This window comes from Podarcis melisellensis (assembly GCF_964234715.1).
Source record: "Podarcis melisellensis genome assembly, chromosome: 6".
NCBI lineage: Eukaryota > Metazoa > Chordata > Lepidosauria > Squamata > Lacertidae > Podarcis > Podarcis melisellensis.
The window spans coordinates 98604620-98619850 of record NC_138538.1 but is presented as its reverse complement, the minus strand read 5'-3'; the positions used below and the strand labels follow the sequence as shown (position 1 = coordinate 98619850).

The following is a 15231-nucleotide window of genomic DNA, read 5'->3' as shown; positions in this document are numbered from 1 at the left end:
TCTCTCTGTGTTATAAAATTTTACATTTCCTTACATTATCTATCTAACATGTTATCAACTAATAAATTTGTGTATGTTTATTCAAAACTTGCCAAGGAGTCCAGTTCATTTTGTTGTCTTTTTAGATAGTCATACCTCGGGTTGAAGTAGCTTCAGGTTAAGTATTTTCGGGTTGCGCTCCGCAGCGACCCGGAAGTAATGGAGTGCATTACTCCCAGGTTTCACCGCTCACACATGCGCAAACGCTCAAAATGACGTCATGCGCGGAAGCGGCAAATCAAAATGCGCAGACGTGGGTTGCGTTCGCTTCAGGATGTGAACGAGGCTCCAGAACGGATCCCGTTCGCATCCAGAGGTACCACTGTAATTTGTAAAAAGTTCCCATTCTTCCTTAAAGCCACAGTTGTCCTTGTCCCAGTTCCGCATAGTTTATCAGTTTTTTTGCCACTGTTCTTTCATTGAGATTTCCTTGTTCTTCCATCTTTGTGCTAACAAGACTCTTGCTGCTGTTGTAGCATACATAAGTAAGTTTTTAAAAAAATATTCTTGGCAGGTATTGTCCTACAATCCCTAACAAAAATGCTCCAGGTTTTTTTTACAAATGTCATTTTAAACATTTTTTTCAATACATTGTATATCATTTCCCAAAATTTTTAAATTTCTCTACATTCCCACCACATATGATTAAAAAGTCCCTTCTTTTTCTTTACATTTCCAACATATATTTGACCTGGTTTTATACATTTTTGCAATCTGTACTGGTGTAATACACCACCTATATATCATTTTCATATAATTTTCTTTCAAGAGAGAACAATCTAAATTTCAACTTTACTTTCCACAGTTTTTCCCAGTCCTCAAATTGTATATTATGTCCTATATCCTCTGCCCATTGATCATAACCGGTTTGACCTCCTCATCTTTTGTTTCCCATTCTAGCAAAATACTATATGCTTTCTTCAGCAGCTTCGCCCCTTCTTTTGAAATCTATAAGTTGTATAACTAAACCCTTTCTTATTATCTTCCTTGTACATCTCATGTAGTTGTCTGTAGTGTAACCAACTCTGAAAATGGTCTTTAATTTCCTCGTAATCTTTTAGCTTCCATTTCCCTTCTTGATCCTTCAGCAATTCTTTATATGTAGGCCAATTCCCCTTTTTGTCAAGTGGTTTGAGTAACAAAGCTTCAATTGGCGATAACCCCCAGGGTGTTTTTTGTTCTACTAAGTCTTTATATCTCTCCCACACCCTCATTAGTGATCTCCTAGATTATATGATTGTAGAATCCTTTGTGGACTTTCCCTTTCCCATACCATAGGTATGCATGCCATCCAAATCTGTTATCATGACATTCCAAATGTAATGCTTCTTCCTTTTCCAGTTTTATCCAGTCCCTAATCCATACCAAACATGCGGCCTCATAATACAATTTGAGGTCTGGGAGGGCAAACCCACCTCTTTCTTTTATATCTGTATCTTATGTTTAATCCTTGGCCTTTTGCCTCCCACCCCCCCGACAAACTTTGAAATATCCTTCTGCCATTTTTTGAGGCAATTATCTTTCACCATTACTGGGACTATTTGGAACAGAAAGAACATTTCTGGCAATACATTCATTTTTATCGCTGTTATTTTTCCTAGTAGGGAAAGGTTCATTCTGCTCCATATTTCTAAATTCCTTTTTATCTCAGACCACACTTTTTCATAATTATCTTTGTATATATTTATATTTTTTGCTGTTAACCATATCTCTAAGTATTTTACTTTTTTATGAACTTCCATCTCAATACTTTATATCAACTCTTTTCTTTTCTTCAATTTTTTTACTAATAGCTTAGTTTTATTTCTGTTTAATTTAAATCCTGCCACTTCCTCAAATTCTTGAATCTTTTCTATCACTCTAGGATTAGATTTTTTTGGATCCTCCACCATAATTACTAATTCATCAGCATATGCTTTCAATTTAAATTCACTTTTTCCAGTTTTTACCCTGTGATCTCCTTATCTACTCTTATATTTCTTGCAAGTACTTCCAGGACCAGAGTAAACAACAGTGGTGATAGCGGGCATCCTTGTTTAGTTCCTTTTTGTATCTTACATTCATCCATTATCACCTGATTTACAATTAACTTGGCATTTTGTTATGAATATATTGCTTGTATTCCTTTAAAAAAAATTGTTGTTGTTGTTTAGTCATTTAGTCGTGTCCGACTCTTGGTGACCCCATGGACCAGATCACGCCAGGCACTCCTGTCTTCCACTGCCTCCCGCAGTTTGGTCAGACTCATGTTTGTAGCTTCGATTTAAAAATTTAGGTCCAAAATTAATTTCTTCAAGCAATTTTTTCCATGAACTCCCAAGACACATTGTCAAAGGCTTTTTCAGCATCTATTTTACAGATTTTTTCCTTTCCTTATACAGTTCTGAGAAATATTTTACAAATGCTGCTCTTATTTCCTTCATCTTGTCTGTAGTCTTTCCATTTATATTAATTTTATTTATGGAGTTTCTCTGTTCAATTGCCATGCTAGCAGTTTTCCTGATTTATTGGCATGTTCAAAGTACTTCTGTTTCATTCTTTTTATCTTTCAGCTAATTTTTTCATTAACTATCAATAACTATCATTGGGTTTGTAATATTCTAGTTGCCTGCTTAGCTGACTCTTTATTTGCTTTTTTTGACAATTGTTTCTCCTTTTCCATAATTTCATCTAAAATCTCTTTTTTCTTTTTTTCTTTCAATTTCCTTTTAAATGAACTCTGTTGTATAAACAGTCCCCTCATTACCCCTCATTTAATGAGCTTTCATCCTGATTTGCTTGCATAAAACTTATACAGAAGGAAGACCATGTCTAGTTTTTATTGAGTGTTTCAGGGGTTTTTTGTAGGGATGATATACAAAAATGAGCATTCATCCTGATTTGCTTGCCCAGTGTTTATATATCTTCTTGTTAATCATTTGTTTGCCCTACACTTTTCAGTGCATTTTCCTGCCCTTTCCCAACCACAAAAGGGCCATTAAAAAGGATTTGATGTGTCATGATGGCCAAGTACTTTCACCCGCTTTAATTGCACACTCCTTCGGCAAAAGGCAGGCTTGAAGCTGTACCCCTCAATAAATAGATCTGAGCCACAAGGGGGCATCTTGGGAACTCTCCTAGAAATAAGAACTTTTCATTTGACTTCAGAAGTGAGCAAAATGCTTCCTTGCTTATTAGATTATATCAAAGGTAATGTTATGTTTTATATGCCTGTTGTTTTTGCCATGGAGTTTTTTTGGCAGGGATACTGGAGTGGCTTGCTGGACCATAAAGAAGGCTGATTGCCGAAGAATTGATGCTTTTGAATTATGGGGCTGGAGCAGACTCTTGAGAGTCCCATGGACGGTAAGAAGATCAAACCTATCCATTCTGAAGGAAATCAGCCCTGAGTGCTGACTGGAAAGACAGATCCAGAAGCTGAGGCTCCAAGACTTTGGCCACCTCCTGAGAAGAGAAGACCTCCTGGAAAAGGCCCTGATGCTGGGAAAGATGGAGGGCACAAGGAGAAGGGGACAACAGAGGACGAGATGGTTGGACAGTGTTCTCGAAGCTACCAACATGAGTTTGACCAAACTGTGGGAAGCAGTAGAAGACAGGAGTGCCCGGCGTGCTCTGGTCCATGGGGTCATGAAGAGTCGGACACGACTAAACAACAACAATGTTATGTTATTTGCCCTGTGTTCATGGGACTAGGACAGATTACTTTTTAAAATAAAACAACCACATGAAAAAGGTACCTTGTTCTGATTGAAAAAAAATTCAAACTGTTGAAGGCATTTAAAAATGAAAAATAACCTCCTCTACTTGAAGAATTTGGCCTTGCTGGAGGTTTATGCTCTCATGAGAATATGGGAATTGTAGTTTATACCCCACAGAGCTACAGTTCCCAGCACTGTTAGCAAACTACAATTCCCATTCTTTTGGGGGGTATACACTATAAGTGTATGGTGTGTACACAGCTATAGAACTTGTTTGAATTTAAGGGGTAAAGGTTAGAGGGAGCATGCATGATTAGAGGAGGAAAGGGAGAAGCCAAAGATCAAGGGTATGGTTTCAGGAGTAGAAGGCAGTACTAAAGAGACCCGGTTAATACCAGGGGCTGGCCCAGTATCTTTTATTTAGAACCATAGAATAGTAGAGTTGGAAAGGACCATGAGGGTCATCTAGTCCAGCCCCCTGCAGTGTAGGGATCTTTTGCCTAATGGGCTCAAATTCACAACCCTGAGATTAAGACCAACTGAGCTATGCCAGCTAAACTTTGCTTTTATTTATTTTATTTGTAACCCATCTATTTCTAGCTTACTGTGTTGCACTGTGTTCACTGAGTGACATTTGCCTTGTGCGTCTTCTGACCCAGACACTCAGAAAGGGGGTCAGACAGGCCTTTGAGCAACATATTTGCTCCACGTTTGGGAGGCACAGCCAGGAAAACAGAGATCCATAAATCTCTGGGGATCAGCTTAAATGTCTATTAAAAATGAATTGGGATATCTTAAATATCAACCACCACAATCACCCACAGAAGGAGAGAGAGTGAGATTCAAGGGAAATTTCATATTAGTCATAAAGAAGTTCCCCGCCTCTGTTTGCATATAAGGCTTAAAATGATCTCTTAATGCTATTTAATAGCTGTCCCTGGGAATTCACAGCTCTCTGGCTTCAGTGTTGATTTTCTTCCTTTGTGCTTTGCACATGGAGGAACAAGTGGAGATGGAGGCCAGCAAACTGGAAGAAGCACCTGCTGAGAAGTGTGAGGAGGACAGGAAAAGAAGCAGACAAATCTGGATGCAGCTTGGGACCATGGCTGTGCAGCTGGTGGTCTTGCTTGCCTGCCTGATCTGCATTGGCTTGTGCTACCTGAGGGTAAGTCCGCAAAAGAACCTTACAGGTATGACTCTCCTGACAGATTCACACAGACAAGGCTTTCCCATCCTGAAGTCCACAGATTTGATTATGTTTAGGCTCTCCTGAATCAGAAAAAGGCACACACTTTTCATATAATAGGGTTGCTTTCATATAATAGGGCTCTTTTAAAACCACATGATTGGTATTGGAAAGCCTGCTATTAAAATGGTCCCTTGGTCTGTTCATCTGCATGTATGCTAAGGAACACATACAAAAAGCTGCGGGCTTCTGTGGAGTCAGGGTATGTGCAAATCTATCTTTGCAGAAGTTACAATGTGAATGGCAGATTATTTGAGCTCTTCCTCTGACTCAAAGATTTAGCCACACTGTTTCCCTCCTTAATCACAAGATTCTCCAACAATGTAGGACAAGTTTATTGCTTTGCTTCCTTAAGAGAGAAATATTATAGCCATTTCTCACATCAACTGTTGTTAGAAACGGGTGGTTTTAAATACTAGGCGCATGTAATGATCATTTCCACTTGGTGTTCAACAGTTATTAGCATACCTCAAAAATCGCCAAGTGCCTTTGGCTAATGATAAACTTTGTCCTAGTTTTCACCCTTTGTTGTTGAATCTCAGAATTTGTAACTAGTAAATGTAAAAAAATCTCAAAGCACTTATTTTTGAAATTGGCTGATAATCTCAAGGCTTGGCAATCTTAAGGACAATTTTAAAATTCCATTCTCATGTTTATATTTTGTTAGAAAATGCTAGACTTTATCAAGGCACACTGAAACAATTGGAAAATAAGTCTTTGAACCATAGAATTGTAGAGTTGGCAGGGACCCCAGGGGTCTTCTAGTCCAATCCCCTGCAATTTGCCAGTAAATTATTTTTAAAAACCTTACCAAGTTCATTAAATAAAAAGTGCAATGCCACCCTCATTCCCAAAATGTAGTGATAAATACCAGCACTGGAAAATAACACAAGTAAACCTCACATTTTTATTTTGGCCAGATTCAACAAGGGAGGTCCAGATTTGGAAGTGTACTTGCCTGCGGAAGTGGGTCTGGGTTTGCCACACACAGATTAGAAGACCACAGGGAATAAAAGTGAAGAGAGGTGGAGACGGGTGGGAGTGAGACCCGAATAAGTGATAGTCCTGATCATCCAGGGACTGCTAAGCACCTGGGGGGGGGGACAACCAATTTCTAGTTCTGAACATAGAGGCAAAGAGGGCTTTATTGCTGTTATTTATTAGTGTTTGTGGAGAACAGGAAATACTAAAATAAATACAGTTACAATGAGGGGGCGGTTGGACCTTAGCATGTTGACATCCTTTGAGAGTCCAGTTTGCCCTGCTTGTGAACTCCATGCCAGTTGAAATGTGCTTAGGATACTATTTCTGTGCTGGGGAAAATTTTTCACAATGAATTTACAATTGTGGTTTCTGCTGTCACAGCAGCATTACACCACACTAATTATTTTTCTCTCAGTGAAGTTATTTAAGAGTAGTCCTGACTGTTTTTGGCTCAGGAAGTTTCATTTCAGCCATTTTAATCGGTCTTGGAATAGCAGCCTTTCAAACTGTGACTTAATTTTTTTAAATGTAGCTAAAAATTTAATACATATTGAGACACATTCTAAATCAGCCTAGTGTTTAACACTGTATCCACTCAAACGTTTCACTACTTCTTCATCAACCTGTAATTGATGTAATGGTCAGATTGGAGAGGAAAATATATTTGATCTACCCTGATGGATAGACCTGCAACCATATGTGGAACAAAATAAAGGTCCATGAGAGAAAGGTAACAATCTGATGCATGATGATGGGCTGGTCCAAGAAATAAGATCACCTGTCTTAGCTTTGCAGTTTTTGTTCTTTTTAATTCTAGTGTGTGGGTTTTGTCAACAGAAGTAGGGTTGAACTACTGGCTAATTAGTTCCCTCCTATGATAAACTCCTCTGGTAGAGGAATACAGCTGTCCATTTGGAACCAGTAAACTACTATATTTTGCTTTTATCAAACAGGTCAAATCATGCCTTAATATTTAGTTTTAAACTAAGCATGTGGTTATTTAAATTTTATTTAAAATGTTGGCAATTCAAGAATGAGTTAGACCAAGTTAATGGCCTTTTAGGCTTCCTCCACGTGAGTAGGGGGTTTTGAATAATAAAAATTATATGTCACCGGGGGGGGGGGGGCGGTGTCAGGTTTTTAGAGATGCTTAGGTGGGGCATGGCCCAAAAAGATTGGGAACCACTGCTCTAGATTTATTGTGGGGAACTTTGTCGCTAATTCATGTTTACTAGCCTTTTGATGTGCTAAGAAAGTTCCTTAACCAAAAGTGCTTCTTAGAGTAAACTCATCAGGAATAAACTCATCAAAGCAACATTCTGGAGTTCTAATTAGATGGGGAACCTGTTGGGAGATAACCCTGAGGCCTTGTGCCTTCCCCCAATGCAGCGTCGCCCAAGATTTATCACTCCGGTCTCCTGTCACGTTGATGTGACCCATATCCTCCTGGGACATGAGCACACGACCAGCAGAGTCCAAAATAGTCCAACATTCAGCTTCACTGGATGTGTATGAAAGGAAGAAAATCTTTTCTCTATCCACTCTCCTTACCGTGTTTAATTTTATAAACTTCTGTCTTGTTGCCTCTTACTTGCCTTTTCTCTAAACTAAGAAATCCCAGATGCCTGCAGCCTTTCCTGTCAGAGGAATTGCTCCATCCCCTTGATGTGGGGCTGCCTTTGTGCCTGATCTGGAAGCTCCCACTGGCGCAGAATGCGGAGGCTGGACGGGTGGTGGAGACAGACAGACAGCACCTAAGTCCCTGGAAGCTTACCCGTGCTGCCCAAATGCTTCTGGGTCAAGTTCAAGGTTCTTGTATTATTTTACAAGACCCTTAAGAACTTGGCTTCAATATACTTTTAAGGACAGAGGTCTTCAGCCAGTTACTGTATGTGGTCCCGCATGCAGGGGTGGCCCATTTTGCCACCTGAGGTGAAACGGGAAGGTGCCCCCGCACTCTCCAGCGCTGGTGCCCAAGGGTCACTTGCCAGGGTTGTGTGGCTGTGGCTTCTGGCGAGATCTCACAAAAGCTCCACAAGGTCTCGCCGGAACCTGGAAACTACAGCCCCTCCTCCCTGCCTCTCCAGTGGAGGCAGCCAGAGGGGAGAATTGAATCAACTCCTTAGGAATTGCCAGTGCTTTTTTTTTTTAAAGGTGCCGGAACTCACCATGAAGTTGTTACAGTAAACATTTGAAAAAAACAGTGCTGGTGCTGCGTACTCTTGAGTATCCCAGGGAACATGCACTGTTAATTGCTGCAATTTCATTAAAAACCAGAGACCAAAATGTATGGACCTGCAGGTACTCCCACCAGACTTGGAAGTATGCTCCCCCAGCAGCCTCACCAGCAGTTGGGGAGCATGTTAGATGCTATCTGTAACATTTGTGCTGGTTGGCAAGGAAAATAATAGGTATAAAAAGAGAATTCCTGGGTGCCTGGTACTCTGGGAAGAGAGCCCTAGCAGAGATTTAAAATCACAAAATATGCATCGAAGTAGAGCATGGAAATATAGGCTGTTAGAATTTTAAAATCCCTCCTCCTAGCTTTCTTCCAAAGTTGCCCACATCCCCTTAGCATAGCAAGTAAAAATGGTTTACTTGCAAACTCTTCAAAGGTCAAATGCATGTGCTTTTCCGTACAGCAGCAAGAAAAGACAGGCAGTACAACTTAGTTTAAAAAATGTTTCTAAACAATTAGAAAAATGTTGCTAAAGCCACATGGTCTATTCTTGGAGAATCCAGCTTAGACATCCTTACTAGTTGGTTCACATGAAGGAAAGGAAAAAGAACAAAGGCTTTGGTAACCCTTCTTCCCAAGGTGAAGGTGTGTGACCTAACTAAGCTTACACTATGTCCTTAACCCCTCTACGCACTAACTAGAGCTAAGCATGTTGGTTATATGAGGCAGATATAGCCCATAGTTTGCATTGGGGTCTTGTACCACCCATGATACAATTAAAGCATGGTTTCTCTTGTATGGGTCAAGATTGGTTTCACTGACTGATCAGATCATGCCATATTCCATCATCACCTATATTCTCTCCTCTATCTCCCTCCGAAACAACGTTGATGCCCAATATCAAACCTGTGTGTCGCTTATTAGTTCCTTACACAAAGCTGCAACCAAACCTTTACCACACCCATACCAAGGAACAGAACCTCAGTTTTTGTAAGAGGTCTAGTTCTAGTAGCCTGTGCTCAGGTATCGGGATCCAACAGAAGACGTGTTACCTGATGAAAGTGCAGCCACCCGTGGCCAGGCCTCTCAGGCCCATATTTTCTATACAACTTCAAGGATAATCACAGTATTTTACCTTGGAAAAACAAATCTTTTATTGGCTTTTGCCACAGTGATCAGAGGAAGGGGGATAGGGAGAACCTGAAATAAGTACAAACAGGTTGGAATAATTTTCATTTGCAACTCAACAATCTTTCTTAAAGTTGATAACCGAGTTCTCATTCTTGTCCATCTATTAAAATTCTTTTTCATTTGAGTACCCAGTGAATGAAAATTCAAGATAAAACATTGTATGTCTGGTGGATGTTTTTTGTAAGCTTACTGTGCATGGTTTAGAGATTATGGTGGCAAAGAGTATATAGATCGTTGGAATGAGCAAACAAACTGTCATAATGGATTTATCAATAGTTTTAAGAAGAAAAGATAAAATGGGGATTGGAGACACTCTGTTGTTGCATGCTAGCTATACCAAGTGGGAATGTCCTCAAGAAGGTTGCAAGGTTGCTGTGAAGGTGTCTGCTTTGCCTTTTGAATACTGTAACCACCATCCATAGTTGGTTTGCTTTCTGTACATATACTAAGCCTAATTAGTCCCACTGTGAATGACATCTGAAACCAGGACCGTGCAAATGAAAGCAAGCTTGAAAATGATGCCTAAAATCCTTCCTCCCAACATAATTCTGCCTTCATTTGGATTCAAAATAAAGGCTGGTTTTCTCTGCCTCTAGATACTTCCACAGCATTCCAACCTACCTGTATGTTTGGTTGCTTGCAGAACACAAAGAGCATCTGCCACCACCATATGCGGTTGAGCAGGAGGACACAGAGTGGTAACCAAACCCCCAGGCATCACAATCACAAGAGCTCTCTAGCAGCTGCATGCACCACCTACAGACTAAGGGAGACCAGCACTTGCTCCCACCTCTTCCCTAGTAAGAGGCCCATTTACAAATGTCAAGAACTCTCTAGGCAGATGCCAAAGTGCACTGGCCGTTTGGGGGCTGTTTAGGGGAAAACCCTGGTCCTTTGCTCTCTTTTTTAAGCTGTGAAATTGTAATCATCTTTGTAATTGGTTCAGAACATTAGGGATCTTTTTATATTAAAAACATCTAAATTGGGCATCCCCAACCTTCAGCCCTCCAGATGTTTTGGACTACAATTCCCATCATTCCTGACCACTGTACCTGTTAGCTAGGGATCATGGAAGTTGAAGGCCTAAAGATCTGGAGGGTGGTAGGTTGGGGATGCCTGATCTAAATCAAATGTGTTTGTTTAATATTTAAATTCATACTGGGTGCCAGAGCCTTCTGGAGGTGTCTTCTAACAGAAAGAACCAGGGAAGATGTTGCTGCTCTTTATGCTTGGAAATACAGTTGGAAAACTGTACTTGGGGAACCGTGCCAGTCTGCTGCAGTCTAAATAATAGCCTTATGCTCACTTAAGGGATGCGGGTGGCGCTGTGGTTTAAACCACAGAGCTTAGGACTTGCCAATCAGAAGGTCGGCGGTTCGAATCCCCGTGACGGGGTGAGCTCCTGTTGCTCAGTCCCTGCTCCTGCCAACCTAGCAGTTCGAAAGCACGTCAAAGTGCAAGTAGGTACCGCTCCAGCGGGAAGGTAAACGGTGTTTCCGTGTGCTGCTCTGGTTTGACAGAAGCGGCTTAGTCCTGCTGGCCACATGACCCGGAAGCTGTACGCCGGCTCCCTCAGCCAGTAAAGCGAGATGAGCGCCGCAACCCCAGAGTCGGCCACAACTGGACCTAACGGTCAGGGGTCCCTTTACCTTTAACTTAAAGACTAAAATCCTAACCCTGCTTACTTGGGAGGAAGCCCCACTGAATTCAAAAGGATTCAATCCTGAGTAGACATGGTTAGGATGGTGCTGTAAGGATTCTGTTAGGAGTTATTCTGCAAAGAAACAGGAAAGATGATTGTAACTTTAAGAACTGTTTCTGTGAGTTCTGGGTGTGGTTTTCTAGGCTGATTAGGTACAGCTGGTGATGACTACAAAAGGAGGAGAAGTTGCAGTTTGAATTTGCCTTCAAAAGAGAACACCCACATGCTTTGCGTTTGTAAGGTTGTAAATAAAACTCTTGCTTGAGTATATTTTACACCTGTCTCATGGTTCTGTCGTGTGCTGCCAGGAAGATACAGCTCCAATAGATTCTACTCAACTAAATGACTTGTCAAGTGATTTCAATGGTTCTACTCCAAATATGAGTTCCTTAGACACAACCCTAACAGATCTATTGTAGTATAAACTGTTTCAGTCTAAAACTCATTTCATCAGACACATGGCAGATATATATTAGATACACATACACACACACAGGGAGAGAGAAAATTTTAATAATACCGCAGTCTATGTTATGGGCATGTGAATCCAGTTATATAACTAAAACAAAGGCAGGAAGTAATACTGGATAGCAACATGGCTATTTTGGAGCTACTGTATATGTGATGTCTTCAAAGTGAAGTTACTGTACAGGCTTGTGCTGGGAGGGGGGTGCTATGCATAAGATGCCACCAACTGCTCTAATCCCCAAGCCTGCAAAATATTAACTATCCTGCGGCCATCATTCTTGACCCCTCTGGTGTTTACTAAGAGCTCAGCTTTCCCCATTCTTCCTCTGAACACAAACACACAGAAGTAGATACCTTGCAGCCCACAGAGGTTTTACTCTCTAGTAGCACTCCACTCTCCCAGTGCTGTGCACTGCCTCTGAAGAGGCCAATGTTCCCAGCATCTCTCGTGGGGGAGGGGGAGGCAGTGAATCGGGGTGCCAACTTGGATAAAACATTATGGGGGGGCAGATAAGCCCCACCCTGCTCACATAATGCAGTGCATGCACACCATTTGAATGGTAATGTTCATCAACTTTAGGGGCCCCCAGCATCCTCATATAGTTTTTTTCTTGGGGGGGGTGAAGGGACCTTAGCCCCTAGGAGTTGCACCTGCAGTGGATCTGCACAGGCAGTGCTCTGGAGTTCTGTAGCTTGCGGGAAATAGTTGTACTAAAGGACTGCAGTTGAGACCTCTTAAAACTTCCCATGCAAAAGGCCCCATAATGTTGGTTCCCTGGTGTCCCACCATGTCTGCATTTCCATCTGGAGCTTGTAGGCACCTTTCATAACCTCATGTTTTGTTGTGTTTCAGAGTCCAGACCCACAGGCACAATGGATCTACATCAAGTGTGAGTTCTCCTCCTTCTTCTCCTCCTCCTTCTCCTTTTCCTTCGCCCTATTCCAAAGGCTTGAGGTGGGTTGCACTGTTCTCTCCTCCCCCATGACCAGTTGATGCTTCCAGTCTTGACTTCCCTCCAACCCAATTTGCCCAGAGGGAACTGAAGCAACAATGAATATTTTCTGACCAGGCTGCATGAGGGAGAAGAACACTCCATGTGCAGCCTAGAAGAAACATGCATTTGAATGCTGATGAACTTTCATGAGGACTTTAAAAAATAATACTCCCAAACTGATGCCGAAATGTGGAGAACTGAACATAAGATGAGAAACTGAGGTGAAGCCAAACAGATGGATTTCTCCATGCCTATCTGGGCGCCTGCTTGGGTTCCAGGGCAGGACTGCTGCACCAGATGGAAGTGGGTGTGAAAGGAAACTTTGCCCTTCACTGCCATTGCAAAGTTACAAAGCACAAAAAGGATATGCAAATGTCAGCCCCCAGATTTAGACAGAATTGTAGCAGCAAAAGATGTATACAAAGTGTTTCCAAAACATACAGAAGAATAAAAAGCATTTAAGCAAATGGTGGGTAACAAACACACAAAAAGGCTACAGAGAACAAAAATGGTTAGTTTGAATATATTTGGTGCAGGTAGTTCAAAAATAACAATCTGCCTGGACCAACAGCTTAAACTCTCTTGTTTCTAAGACAGAGGTAGAGATAGATGGAAGGGAAAAATATTACTGCTGTTCTTTCAGGATTGGGTGTGTGTGCGCAAGGGGTTCAGCAGGCGCAGTGGAGGCTCAGGAGCAACAGGGAGAAATGGAATGCCAATGCTGTGATTAGGACAGAAAGGTAGAAAGAACAGCAAGATTTGGAAAATGGTGGGACAGAGAGAAACTCAAGGATTCAAGGAAGGGGGGCTAAGTGCAGGGAAGGAGCAGCTGAGTTCCCTGAAGTTTCCTGTGACTCAAGAATCTGGGGTTAGGGCTTAAAGAGCCAAGCTCTCAAATTTTGAATGTTAGCAGACTGCATTTTATCCACAAAGGTAGGCCTGCTTTCTTAGGCTGCCCTGAGCCCGGCCTTGTGTGAGATTCCAGCATAGCCTAGGAACTTTAGAATCCTTCCAAAATGGGGCAGAGCGGAGAAATGACTCCTGTCCCCTTTAGATCACCCTGAGAAAAACAACAAGCATGGAGAAAGAGGTCAGGGGACAGGTTGGAGGAGGCAGGAGGGAAATGCCAGCTGGGATTGGAGCTGAGACATATGGTAACTTCTGACAGAAGAGTTTGGATCTGATATCCCGCTTTATCACTCCCCGAAGGAGTCTCAAAGCGGCTCACATTCTCCTTTCCCTTCCTCCCCCACAACAAACACTCTGTGAGGTGAGTGGGGCTGAGAGACTTCAGAGAAGTGTGACTGGCCCAAGGTCACCCAGCAGCTGCAGGTGGAGGAGCCGAGACGCAAACCCGGTTCCCCAGATTACGAGTCTACCGCTCTTAACCACTACACCACACTGGCCAGTTTTTACCCAGAGGCTTAAGTGAGGCAACCATTTTCTTGACAGAGATCTGAAATTTCAAGTGCTGAAATGTCAGGTGCTGACAGAGTTTGTGTGTAAAATTGAGGAGTCTGGAAATGCAAACAGCAACGGCAGCTAACAACCAGTAGGGGAAATGCTTGTTGGTTAAGACCCGTGGCCCCAAAGAGATGAGAAACAGATTAGGTGCAGAGTCGGGAGCTTGCATACTTTTTTGAAGATGAGAGCGAGTTCAACTCCTTTCAATGATTCTAGTTTCGCCCTTTGAATGAGGGCAGCTCCTAGAAGTTCGCTTTCTCTGTTGTGTTGCCAGATCCTTGTGCTTTGTACAGCCACCAGCAGAACAAGAGTCTTAAGGGACAGTGAGATTGAGCACCTTGGAAACAGACACCCCCCCACCTATCGAAAGTGGGTGAGAGGCACCATTTTGTGGTTGGCTTCAGATGCCCAAATGTCTTGAGCCAGCCCCACCCAGTATGCTTAGGGACAAGCCCTACTTCATGCAAAAGCTTCGGCAAAGACCCTTGCTTCTTTACCTTCTTTTATAGATTTTCTGTTCTCTTGCTTATACCTCCAATTTTAGAGAAACTAGTAGGTTAGGGACTAACACATTTGTGGCTTTTCCTGTGTTTTCTTGCATTTCAGATGACTCCATTGCCTATAAGAAAGCGATTGGTATTAAAAAGAGGGATGGCACAATGGAAATAAATGTTCTAAACCGCTCCATCCCAATCCACTGCGATGGCCTCTACCTGCTCTCTTTGGAGGGAACCATCACCCTGCCCAGGGCTCCGCATGAACTGATCCTCAGGGTCTACTGTCAACCCCAAGAGCCCCTGCTGGAGGTAAATTGCAGTGAGGAGAATACAAAGGTGAAGGAAGTCTTTGTGCATGAATTTCGTTCCCAAGAGGCAGTCTACTTGGAGGCACACCCTAACAATACTGAAAATAATGAAGCACTCACGCTGGATCTGAATCTGAACCTCATCATGTTAACTCCTCGTTCATATTGCCGTCCTGAAAATTAATAAAATGACCAGTGAACTCATCTCCAGCTGTTTGGGCAATTGTGTACTGGCTTCGAATTAAGCACATCCAGAATTGACTCCCACTTGATGTATTTGAGAATAATTGTTCCCGGGTCTAATTAGTGTTGGTTGGCCAATGGCATAAAAATTTAAACAGACCACCTACGCCCTGACCGCGTGCTGACCTTGTGTGATCCCTTGCAGATCAGGGTCTTCTGTCCCTTCTGAACTGAGCCTATGCAGAAGAACGCATGGAGCTTGGGAGGGGGAGCCACT

The 15231-nt window shown here is 42.2% G+C and overlaps 1 protein-coding gene across 1 annotated transcript in view; it reads left to right on the top strand.

Annotated features, from left to right (window-relative positions):
- The window catches only part of TNFSF4 (TNF superfamily member 4), a 40595-nt gene extending 25620 nt beyond the window's left edge, over window positions 1-14975 (top strand). The window contains exons 2-4 of the mRNA XM_081915190.1: window positions 4738-4902; window positions 12361-12397; window positions 14573-14975. Coding sequence (XP_081771316.1) covers window positions 4738-4902; window positions 12361-12397; window positions 14573-14955 — 585 coding nt within the window. The 3' untranslated portion in view covers window positions 14956-14975. The remainder of the gene's footprint in view (window positions 1-4737; window positions 4903-12360; window positions 12398-14572) is intronic.
- The last annotated feature ends 256 nt before the right edge of the window (window positions 14976-15231 follow it).